This window comes from Juglans regia, chromosome 13 (assembly GCF_001411555.2).
Source record: "Juglans regia cultivar Chandler chromosome 13, Walnut 2.0, whole genome shotgun sequence".
In the NCBI taxonomy this organism is placed as follows: Eukaryota; Viridiplantae; Streptophyta; class Magnoliopsida; order Fagales; family Juglandaceae; genus Juglans; species Juglans regia.
Window position 1 is genome coordinate 8,247,821 of NC_049913.1, and position 13,469 is coordinate 8,261,289.

At 32.7% G+C, this 13,469-nt stretch overlaps 1 protein-coding gene across 1 annotated transcript; it reads left to right on the forward strand.

Annotated features, from left to right (window-relative positions):
- The first annotated feature begins 656 nt into the window (after positions 1–656).
- Positions 657–4,127, forward strand: LOC108997456 (trihelix transcription factor ASR3-like). Its single transcript, XM_018973762.2, has 3 exons — positions 657–1,620; positions 1,921–1,962; positions 3,506–4,127. The coding sequence occupies exons 1-3, from the start codon at positions 927–929 to the stop codon at positions 3,796–3,798; spliced, it is 1,029 nt and encodes a 342-aa protein (XP_018829307.1). The 5' UTR covers positions 657–926; the 3' UTR covers positions 3,799–4,127.
- The last annotated feature ends 9,342 nt before the right edge of the window (positions 4,128–13,469 follow it).

Genomic DNA, 13,469 nt, shown 5'->3' on the forward strand with positions numbered 1-13,469 from the left:
AGAGCAAATGATTCAATGGGATAAGACTTAACAGAGGTTGAGAAGGAAAGCAGAGGTGGAGAAATTTTTACTTAGTGGTAGGGTAGGATGCCCTTATCAACTTGTTCACTCACTCACTCACTCTACACCATCACCATGGTTTCATATCACTAACCACAATTTGGCTCAGTTTATTGCAATTATTTAATCTCTCTCTCTCTCTCTCTCCCCTTTTTCTTCTAAAACCATATTTTTTTTAAAGAAAAAAAAAACCCAAAATTAAAAAAAAAAAAAAAACCCAAAATAGTGGCACTTGAACGTTTCAAAATTCGAATATATATATATTTAAAATAAAAGGTAGCTTAAAATGTGCTTAAATCCATGTTATACACAAAAGAAAATGACCTTATTGGTTTGGGGCTTAAGAAACGTATTAATTATAATATTTAAGGATTTTTGCTTGAATATTTATCATCTCCGAAAGGAGGAAGTAAATCAGTAACCTTTATTTTATGGGGGGTAAAATAAAGAAAATCCCAATTAAATTGAGGATTAAAGATAATGACCCGAATAAATAATAGAAAAAGAAATATTAATATGGGGTTAAGGGTCAATAGCTGAATAGTAATAGGCCTGTAAAAATAAATAAATAAAAACAAAATCCCCTCAAGAACCTTAAAAAGTCCCACACCACACCACGCCTCCGTCTCTCTCTGTGTCTCTCTCTCTCTCTCTCCCTTCTTCCCTCCCTTTCTCTCTTTACTTCCTTAATCCTTCCTCTCTCCCTCCGTAATAGATGATGAACTCACCCCCTCCCTTTAAACGCCGTAACGTACTCCTACCATAAACGGCGTTATTTCCAACAAGGTCGTCTATTTAAGCCACGTGTCTTCAAAAAATCGAATTTTCTTTTTCATTTTTTTTGGGTGGGTTTTTGTGAATCTGCAATGGCTTTGGAGCGGCAATTAATAAGCCTCGCTCAAAATGGCGCTGACGGCGAGGTAGACGGCGTTAGTAACGGCGTTGAGACCAGGCCAGCGTCCGTTGACGGCGACAAAACGCCGAGACTCCCCCGTTGGACGAGGCAGGAGATTTTGGTGCTTATACAGGGAAAACGGGTCGCGGAGACCCGGGCAAGGAGGGGTAGGACTGCCGGATTGCCTTTCGGGTCGGGCCAGGTGGAGCCGAAGTGGGCCTCGGTCTCTTCTTACTGTAAGCGGCATGGGGTGAACCGGGGACCGGTCCAGTGCCGAAAAAGGTGGAGTAACCTGGCCGGAGACTACAAGAAGATCAAAGAATGGGAGTCTCAGGTGAAGGAAGAAACGGAGTCGTTTTGGGTGATGAGGAATGATTTGAGGAGGGAGAGGAAGCTGCCAGGGTTTTTTGACAAAGAGGTTTATGACATATTGGACTCCGGGTCGGGTGTGGTTCCGGAAAATCCGGGTCTAGCTTTGGCTCTTGCTCCTGCTCCGGCCCCAGGCCCTACGGAGGACGTGGATGAGGGAGGCGGCTTGTTTGATAGTCGGCGAAGCGCCGTGGCGGATGAAGGGTTGTTCTCGGATTTCGAGCATGAGGAGGATTCGGGTCAGAGCCCCGAGAAGGTGAAGGAGGTTCCGGTTCCTGCTCCTATGCCAATTTCTGGTAATTTGGAGTTTAATTTTATTGGGGTGGTCTGAAATTCTGAACTTCTATTGGGGTTGCGGAACCAATCTTTTTTTTTTTTTTTCAAAAAACGTAATCTTTCTGTGCCTTTTTTTCCCTGTTGTCAACGGTTCATTTTATTTAGTTTCTAAGTATCTTATTTTTGTTACGTTTTGAGGAAAGTTTGTAAATTGGGATTAGTTCTTGGAAATAATGATGGGGTTCAACAAGTGCTTAATTGTCTTGGAAAAATTTTTGCTGGAATTTTCACGTGTTTTTCATTTCCTTTTTGTTTCACAGAGAAGCAGTACCAACCAGTACTACCAGGCTCTCAAGGTCAAGGTAAACAATAATAATAAAATAATTCTCCAAGTGGTTTTCATAAAATAGATGACAATTTTGACTTTGTGGGGAAAACTGCTGTCCAACTCTAATTCACACACAGTTTGGGCTTCACTTGTTCAGATGTTAGCTTTAAAGTGCACCGACTCAATCATAGGATTATGTTTTCAGCAATATGTCTTATTGACTAATGAACAGATTTTTTTTTTCAATAACATTGATATAGCCTGCTGACAATTTGTCCCTCTCGCTTATAAGGGAATTGATAACATAATGATCAGCTGAGTGAAGTGAAAACTGAAAATTGTGAAATCACGTGGATATTTGGTTCTGATGTGTGAGCCTGATGACAAGGTCGCAGTCTAGAATTTTGTATACTATTTTGTCTCTTTTTTTTGGTTTCCAGTTTATCCTTTTGTCCTGCTTGGCATGATGAACTCGTTAAATACTTGAGCTTTGCACAAACTGTCGTGCTCATATCGAATTTATATCCTGTAATTGAAGGCCTGCTTGAATTAAGTTTTGATTGTGTCTCGAAGTTGCAGCCTTTCAGAAGTAGCTGAAACCCGTAACTCCCCAAGTAGTCCCCATTTATACCGAGTACTATTATCATAGATTCAGTTCATTGAAACAGATACATAGCCCCTTCTTGCTTTCCGATCTTCCTTTGTGCTTGTGACTGAAAATCTGTTAAATTTTGTTGAGATAAATATATTATGTACTCTCAAATTGTCAAAAATTTGCCACTTTGCACCCGAAACCGCTAAGATTGACTCATTATATTCTTGGACTACTAAAAATTGATACTTTGCACCATTCCTTAAGATCTGACTGTCAAAACTGTGTCATCTCACCTATTTTTCATTCATCTTAATAGTTAGAATTAAAAAATGGTGTAAAGTGTCAGTTTTTGTAGCTTTAGAGTGCAATATGTGACTTTTGATAGTTTGGGTTCAAAACCCTTCTTGTTGAGGGTGGAAAGCATATTTTTCCCAAATTAAGTACTAAACAATTTTGTGGATCATATTTAAGGAAATATAATAAAGCAATGTTGCAACATAATTGAGAACCGCTTTGAGGTTCATATATTATGCAGAATTCAGGTATCAAAGAGAAATTCTATTTGCAGTCCCCAAATGGGAACTGCATGTGCAAGCCCTTCATTAAATGGAAAAAAGTATCATTTTGATAAGGATATTATTGTAATTTTGAAAAAATTTAAAGACAAGATTAACTAGGCTTGCAATACAGTCCAAAATGGGGACTGTACATAGCATTGCTCGGTATCAAATGTTTAATGCCATCCATCTGATCTGTCAGTCCTTTCTTTCATGACTTACTGGTTGCCTTCTGGTTTATTAGACCACACGATTGCATTTTTTTTGTCATGTTTGAGACTAAAAATGTCTGTTTTGGCGTTGTTCTTCTTGTTTGTATATTCTAGTGTTACCTATCTGTGACAGCTCCGAATTTGTGATGCTAAGAAAACCTTTCTATGGAAGTAGAGCTATATGTTGTTCAGACACACGTTGTTTGGCTGCAGGAACCACCACAAATGAGAAACAGCCTGCCTCGAATCCTGAGATAGGTTCTACTTCTCAAGAGGGACGGAAGCGGAAAAGGTTTGCAACAGAAGAAGATGAGGAAACAATTAGTCTGCATAATCAGCTGGTTGACATACTGGAGAGGAATGGAAAAATGCTGGCTTCTCAACTTGAAGCTCAGAATGCAAATTTCCAACTGGATCGGGAACAGCGGAAAGGTGATGTTAATAGCTTGGTTGGTGTTCTCAGTAAGCTTGCAGATGCTTTAGCAAGAATTGCAGACAAGTTGTAGCGAAAGGAGAACCTGTAAACGCTGTGTACATAATGATAGTTACTCTCCAACACACCCATAGATAATAGCGGAGGCAGATCGAAGAGACCGATCCTAAGATTTCTAGATGACATTCAAATATATTTTTCTTGATTCTTCTTTTCTTTCTTTATAAATCTTTTCTTATGTGCCACTTTTTGTGGGCTATTACTGCATTACAGATCCTTCCATTCAAAGGCATTGATTAGAGAAAACTTCCGAGTTCACCCACCACATTTCTGCTTCGTTTCTGTAATATAGCTCCAGTTTTATATGGATATAGAGTTTATTGATCTTTCAGTGGTTGTAGAGTTTATCGTGTTACTTCATTTCATCTTTTGTCATCTCCTTGTTATGTGCGTTAATGGTAATTGCTGAGCATGCATGCAATCATGCCTCGCATGTCTGAATCTGGAAATTTCATCACGTTGTATTGACGTTAATTGTTGACACTCAAACGCATGTTATTACGCAAAGGAAAATGCTAGAGCTCCCGCTGAAGGCAGCTCCAGTGTGTTTTATCATGTGTATTTTTTAGTTTTTTTTTAAATATAGATTTTTTTAATATTTTTTAATAATTTTTAAAAATATTAAAAAAATCTATATAAAAAACAATTAAAAAAAACACATGTAAACACATGCTGTAGCATCATCCTTACGCAAAAACAAAAAGGAAAAAGTTCCAATTTAATAGAAAATTTTAGAACAATAAATAAAAAAAGACAGCCATCACAAATGTCTGGTTACCTTATCCCTAGCTTATAACCAACGTATACTATCGATCTAATTATTATAAATTTTTAAATAAAATATAATAAAAATTTAACATTTTCAAATCACAAAATAAAAATTATATTCTAATAATATTTTATTCAACTTTCAACTTACATCTCATCTCGACTCAACTAGACTCGTTATCCAGACCTTCCTTAATTGATCTCAACAGTTTTATTTCCTCTATTATTTTCATATTGGTGACATGGTAGCACCGACATAAAATAATATTTTCATATTGGTAACTCATTGTGCCAAGTATCATTCAGAATCTCATTTATCTCGTATTGCTTGTCCATTAAAAAAAGTAAAATATATTTTAACAAAAAATAATAATTTTTATGATAATTCATATTTTTTTTTATAGGAAATTTGTATGTCCAAAATTTTTATCTAATATTACTCGTGAAGGAAAAGCTCATGGATTAAAATTTTTGTTTCCAAGGTGAACCCATCAAGGGCAACCATAGCGCGCAGCAGAGCTCACATGCAACCTAAGGTGACACATTATAGATACATATGCGACTTTGGGAAGATATGCTAAGAACTAAGTAGATATGGCAATCATATCAGACAACACTGAATGCATAAATGTGGCTCTTGGGTACAACCATTGCTGTCTGAAGCATAAAGATAACTTAATTGCTCAGTTTGTCAAATCCAAACTCCATTACTATATATATAATCTATAGTTTGTGGGTTGAATAGATAATTCATTTGCTTTTTTTTGGGTTGAAATCTGAAATGTGGTGTTTACTCCCACCAAAATGAGAGTATTGCAATCATGAATCACAGTACCTGTTTGATTATAGAGCAGTTACCAAGTTCAAGTGATAAAACAGATTCCAAAAGATACGAGATTTATGAATGAAATCTGACGTGTACCATCATCACTTAAGCCCGTCCGAACTCCGAAACGTTAGATTGACCTCGAGAAAGAATCATGGTCGACATCCGACCGGGATTTTAGGAAACCGACGGCGTCTCTCTATCTGCTGCATTTTTGTTTCTGATTGATCCTCGTCCACATTCCATTGCATAAACTTCATGTCGTCGAGCGGAACCAGATCAAATGCAATTCCTTCAGGTAGCATTTCATAAAAATTAATATTCTCGAAACTTATGACGAGGAAGTGAGAGACCCGAAGACCTTCTCCACTCGGATTCAGAAAGCTGTCCTCTATGGATTCTGAGGAAGTCATTTTAATTTTTTTTTTTTAAACAACGCCATTGACTCGTTGTAATTTTGAGGCTCTACCGTTTGCGTACGATCCTTTAAACGAGCCAAGACGGCACTGCACACCTTGCGGGTATTCTATGGTTTCCTCGGGGTGTTGTGGTATTTTGCATTCTTGGGCCCAGCAAGGCCTTTGTTTAGAATCAGATCGGACCCAAGTGTTTAGGAAACCCACTAATCGGTTCAACATAACTCAATTCTTCTAAAATCAATTATGGATAGAACCGTTACTTTTTAAATTTTCTATAAAATATATATATATATATATCAACTTACTTTATATATTTTAATATAAAAAGTTAAACTCATTTTAATATAAAAATTTAAACTCATCTAAAAGAGATCCACAAAATACTATTATTTATAACTCAACTCAACTTAACATCTAAATAATGATTAGAACCTTATAATTTTTTATTTGCCTCAAAACTTTACTTTAATAAATTAAAATTTTATGAAATTTGCATACAGAACCTCTAATCTTATATTATGATTAATTCATTCCGAATATTTTAAATTTTAAATATAATTCATTGAGAATTGTCAATGATCAAGCTAACTCATTGAGATAAATAATCAGGAGAAGTCATCAATCCTGGAGCCTAAAGTTTAGCTGTTTTTAAATTTGAAATTTGTAACTCATAAGCACAACTCACGGCATCTATTAGGCATAATTCAAGGCATCTGTTATGCATCAGTTTTCCTTTAAATAACATGTACATGATAAACGTTAATGACATTGAAAATATACTTTCAAACACCTTCCTCATTCTAAATTCTACAATTAACTAAGTGAATGAAAAATTATCCCTTATCTATATAGACAAATGATTTATACAATCTTAGAGTGCGTAAATTTTACATACTCTCTTTAAAAAAAATTAAGTAAAAATGATAAGAAATAGAATATACAAAATTTACATACTCTAGAAATGAACTCAATATTATCCTTTGACCTTTGTATTACTCCTCCCAACCCTTCTAATCCTAAGAATTATACCCCCTTAAATTCAACTTTAATAAAAACAAGATTAAAAAAATTAATAAAAAAAACAAACAAACAATCAAAACACCAACCAACAGTTTGACAAACTTGTTTTTTTCTCCTATGATACAGCAATGAATTTTTGCTCATCGAACGAAACATCAACATCAATCAAACTCTCAATTCGCAATCGAATTTTAATTCAAGGGAAGAAAGCCAATCTCTCTCTCTCTATTTTTTTCGAAAATAATTATTTATTCCCTGTAGCCTTTGCCTCGATAGGTAAGTGTACTGTCCGAATAAGCAAGCATCTCACATTGCCGGCATAAGCGGGAAGTATGAGATTAATAAACTAAAAGCAACTTCTTCGCTCCTAAGAGGAAAAGCAAGACAAAATGTTTTGCTTTAGCTCCTCGTTCATATGAGGTGTCTCTGTCTGTCGGTCCTTTATAATTTCTTCCTTTCTTTTTTAACTTTTCCTATTTTCCTCCTCTGTTTTTTTCTTTGTTTCCTTCAGTTCTCATACTGAATAGTTTATTCTAATTTGCTCATCTACTTATTTTTTTGGTCTACACTGAATCTTTGGGTCTTGGTTGTCGGTTAATGCTCCACACGTGTTGTCGTGTTCCTTGTGCATATGCTTGATACATTAAAAAAAACAAATGCTATGAAAATATACAATCTCATTATTCTCGAAAGATTTAAGGATTATTAATAAAATTAGATTCGTCTTCTAAAAAAATATAATCTCTTATGTCAAGTATACGTGTGTAAAAAAAAAAAAAAAGTATACGTGTGTAAAAATTGTAAGAGGAATACTTTAATTACAAAGTGATTATTAAAAAGTAATCTCAGAAGCTGACGTAACTTAATATAATTTATCAAATTATAAAATTATTTTTATTATAAAATAAATCTGACAAATCATATGAAATCACATTAATTTATAAAATTATTTTGATATAATCACTTCATAACTGTATACCTCAAATTGTAATATAGTGGATGAAATTCATTGGTCAGAGAAAAAAAAAAAAAAAGTAAAGTTGCATGCTTAGAGCATTGACAATGGACTAGTCAAATATCAATACAAATCTAAACTTTAGCTAGATATGAGAAAAAGCCTCTACATTGGACTAGCCAATGGTCCAAAGCTTAAGACTTAATGAATAGTAAATCTTAAGTCATCTCCAAATATGACTAGCTACTATTTACAATGAAAATCAATATTTAATTATTTCATAACTTCCCCCTCTCTTTGAATGGTAAAACATACATGGCATGCACATTATTTCTACTGATTAATAGAGTAGACACGTTATTTATACAAAATATAAAGATCTAAGAAATATATAAATTGTATTTGTAAAAAAAAAAATAATAATATAATATTATATTATTATTTTAACTTTATAATGGCTAGTCCAATATGGACTCACCTAGTCAAAAATTGATATTATAGTCAAAAATTAAGATTCTAATTAAATTTTAGACTTGATAATGACTAGACCATTGTCATTGCTCTTTAGTAGTTGGGGGGACTCTTGACAAAAGAGTGGTGCATGATTGAATCCAACATCGTGTGCACAGTGGATACTTGGACCACTGGGCTGATACAGAGCGTCATAAGTATAGTTCAACTTTCATCGAAGCCACTATCCACAATTGCAGCCCTGTGGAACTGGCTGCCGTACCAAAGATTCCAAAAGTATTTCGTGTGCTACAAGGGAGCTCTTGTGTCCCGGTTTGCTGGAGATTTTCGATTTTTTTTATCAACTTATCTTGTACAACTTTTATGATAAATCTAGCTGTATAAAAACTCAAACCGATTTAATTAAAAACTCGATTTCACAAATATTTATATGTGTATACTTAAATTTTACATCGAAATATGTTCTAACCAAAAAAAAAAAAAAAATTAAATTGTTTTAGATTGCGTTTGAATATTAGGGTGATCTAGATACTCTTAGTCGATATGTGAAATAGTAGTAATTTTGTGAGTCTCATTAATATATATTTCAATTTAAATAGATTGAAATATGTGTATGAATGTTTTATTTTTTTTTCCTTCCAAACTGATAAAACTTCCATTATTTAAAAGATTCATAGTACAAGAAGAAACATACAAACTAAAATTTAATTAAAAGCAATAATCTAACTAATATACAAAGAAATTGGGTGGCTCCTTCCCACTGTGGAAATTCAATAGACATTGTGGTATTTTGATTATAGGTATATCTCCAAATATTGAGTTTGAGGATGCCTATTGAGCAATGGAATGCGCACATCGGTTCTGAGTTTGATGAATTTTAACTGCTTTTCAACTTTCAAAGTTACTAAGCAGTGTTCTTGAATCTCTTATCAAACCTTCTATGATCTAGTCTAAATTTTGGCATGAAATTTTCAGGGCTGAAATCACCACACCTGGGAGTCACCTTCAATAACAATGTTATTCTATTCTTTCCCTGCTGCCAAACGAATTCCTATGAAGGCTACTAGTGCCTCTCCATAATTTAAGTTGCAATTTCTTGTAAATTCAGCTACACATCCAACGATTTTTCTTGAATGATCCTTACACAATACAATTGTCGTACTGCCTAACTGTCAAATTGCTACATCAAAAGAAACTAAGACCTAACCTTTGGGAAGGAGATTCCACATGAGACTTTCAATATTGTTTTTCATTTCCCAAACCTTGCTATATTCTTGGTAAAGCCTAAGGACCTTTCCCACAAATTGATTTATAGGAATTGATTGAAATTTATGTGTAATCTGATTTCTATAGAACCAAGACTATCCATTGCTAGAATAGCAAAAAATTGAAAATTTCGGGATTCATGAGAAGGACTATGTAACTTTGTGACTAGTTTCAAAATAGCCAAGATCAAATTAGAGATGTCCTACCCTACAATGGTTTCAATGTCTAAGGGTCACGACAATTGCCTCTAGAGTATTATTGAGTATGGACAAGTCAGAAAGAGATGGGAGATTGTTTCCTTAGAAGAATGACAAATTGGATAAAGGATTTCGTTCTCACTATATGAGATGCACTGTTTTAACGAGCACCGAGTGAGAATAATATTGTTTAGTACCTTACAGGTAAAGAGCTCAAGACAATCTTGAATGTGCAGGGACTACAAATTCTTTCAAGTTTGAGAAGATTGATCATTGTCTTGATTATAGATTTGAAGAGTTAGAGTAGCATAGGCAAGCTTAACAAAGAAATTTCCACTTGAGTGATGGAGCCACTTTACACTATCTCTCGGATTATGAAAATTATAATGGGCAAGGGGGATATTTTCAATTTCTCTAGTCATTTCCTCATAGAAGAGGGCCTGAAGCATAAGAGTATTCTATTTTCTAGACTCTTTGAGTGTTAACTCAGAGACTCTTAGGGTAGAGTCTTTGTAAATAGTTGGAGAAAATGGAATAGGGATGTGTGGAGATAGAAAGGGGATCCAAGAGTCATTCCATAGAAGAGTACTTGCTCCACTGTTAATCTGATGGCATAGGCTAAAGGCAAAGAACTCTCTTTGTTTTGCCAGTCCTTTCCAAACTTTGGAGTCATTCAATTTGATTTGAGCATCTAACTAAAAGTTATTATTCAGATATTTGTTAGAGATAACTATTTCCAAAAGGCCTGTGTCATTGTATGAATGTATAAATTAAATTGAGATAAGGTTAACTTTTTTTATGAATAGATGAAAAAATAGTAAATTCTATTAATGATTGAGTTAAGACGAGTTCAACAATCAAAGACAACTAAAAATCAAATAAAATAACACCTTGACTATTGTGTAGATGATCAAATCCTTTAAAAAACAAATGAAAAACAAATAAAAAGTTAGAAAAATAATAAATATCATTAATGATGGGTTGGGATGGATTAAGCTCACTCTAACAACCAAACATAGCTGTACTTTATCGCGCGTTAATAGTCAGATGAGTGTCTCTTCCACACCCAACTAAATAGATAAATAAAAGATAATTTAATTGCAATTTTGATGGTTTTCTCTTTGGACAGTGCTAGCGGGCGGTACCGTTAGTCTAATTTTTTTTTCAACAATTTTTTAATATTTTTAATCATTAAAAAAATATATATATATACAATTTCATTAATATTCTCTTCCTTAATCATTAAATAACAAATTTAAAAATAAAAAATTAAAATATTTGAGCTAATTTTGAGAGACTCCACTAATATTTTCCTTTTCTCTTAATACAAAGCAGACTTTGTAATGTTATAAAAAAATATCCTATTTTTTAGGTAGTTGTATTATTCATTCTCCTAGTAATCACACCCATGCATCCTGTGTCCACTTATTATCCCTTGAATACAAATTGAAAAATTGCCATTTTTTCCTCCGACAACTAGACGTCAATACCAAAGAGTCGAAGTGGCAATAGTTGTAGAATATACCAATTTTAGCTCAATGATTCCTTACTTTAGAAATAACAACGCATGCCCTAAAAGGCGAAGGCTTGGGTTGCAGAGAAAAAGAAATCACAATTGCAAACAGTCAAAAAGTAAACGACATTGGATTTGGCCATCCGCCATAGCATTAGTCGTCGTCATAAAGTTAAAGTGCCTTCTCTCTTCGTTTATTTCCTTTTCCACTTTTTCATCTAATCCCCAGAGCCCTTTCATTTTCTTCCTGATCATCTACATTGATCTACGTACGTGCCTCCACTCTTTAGTCTTTCCTTTATCTCTTGTCCAAGGAATTTGCTAGCCGGTGTGAAAAGCATGGATACGCTATACATACATGCATACGTGGCTATTGCTTCATGTCCATATTAATTTATTTATGTATGTCGACGTCGAATGCCAGCTTCTACCTCAATAAATATACTTATAAATAGATATGAAGTATTCATGAGAAACTAGAATATGCGTTTTTATGCCTTTTTGGGAACGACCGGAGATTGATGCGTGAATAATCAAAAGATATCCATAATACCGAATGGGTAGTGATAGGCTTACTACCTATCTACTACCCATCTACTATTTGTAGTGTTTTTATTTTTTATTATTTTATTTTAAGTATTTTTTTAACATCCTTAATTATTAAGAAAAAATTAAAAAAATATATAAATTTACTAATTATCACTTCCTTAACTATTAAGTAAAATAAAAAATTATAAAAAAATCAAATATAAAAAAAGTAGTAAATGAATAGTAAGAGAATAGTAATCCTATTATTTTCCATACCGAAAAGAAAAAATGAAAATGAGAGAATGAAAGACTACCAAGGGGAATGAGAGTTCCTCCCTCACCCTTTCCCCCCTCACAGCTTGTAAAAGTGGTGAACAGGTTAATCCATTAGATAAGTAATTTTAAAATCAAAATAATAATATAATATAAAATAATATTTTATATTTTTATTTATTTTTTATATTTTATAAAGACATTTTATATATTAATTAATAATTTAATTTTTACTATCTAAATAAATTATTTAACATGAAGAATAAAAGAATATAAATGAAGAAGAAATGAAGAGAAATAGAATACTTTTTAATAAAATATTATTTTGGTTGGTGAATAGTAACTCACCAAATATGACTTAAGTTTTCTATTTATTATAGCTTATAACTTGACTTGAAATGATTTGGCTAATCCAATGCAGCTGATTTTGGAAAAATTTAGTCAAAATTTAGATTTGGCTAGTCCAATAGAGCACTGGCATTAGACTCATCAAATGAGTCCAATTTTCAAAATTTAATGATTTTAACTTTAAAATCTTGGTATTGGATTCACCATATGCTCAAATGTTAATCTTTTAGTTACAGTACATTTCTCTTCATCTTTAAATTTGAAGACTCACTATTCACACTCTATAATCATTATTTTATTTACTTAAATTATTGTTTCCCAATTTTGAGCCACAATATATTTAAGTTGGAAAATAACAATTTAAGTATCAAATTAAATTATTAATTAATATATAGTTAGTGTAATTCTAAAATATGAAAAAAATAAATTAAAAATCTTATTATTAACAAAATAATATTATATTATTATTTTGATGAATCCAATAGTTAATCCAATGTGAAGTTATGGATAGAGAAGTTTTTGATTTATGAAAAATATGTACTTTTCATCAAATTTTAAAGATGAAAATGGTGAATTCAATGCTAAATGCTTAATAAGAGCACCAGCATTGGTCTTATCAAAAGGGAGTTTTCATCAAATTTTGATGATTTGGGGGTTAAAATACTGGCATTGGATTTGGTATAATATCAAAGCTCAAGCTTTGAGCTACAGTGCCTTCATCTTCATCTCTATATTTGAAGACCCACTATTCATTATTTATTTATATTATTTTATTATAAAATGTATTTCTTACATTTCCTATAATTTGTGTAATGTAATTCTTTCATCTTTTCTTTTGAATGTCTTTTTTACTAACACTATTGCATGGTGAGTGTTGATGCATTTTCTGGCCTTAATAATATAATTGACCCTCTAGTTAGTATCAATAATTTAAATATCAAATTAAATTATGAATGTATATATGGTTAGTGTAATTGTTAAATATGAAAAAAAAATTAAAAATATTGTTATTAAAAAATAATATTATATTATTATTTTGATGAATCTAATGGCTAATCCAATATGGAATTATGGATAAGGAAGTTTTGAATTTATAAAAA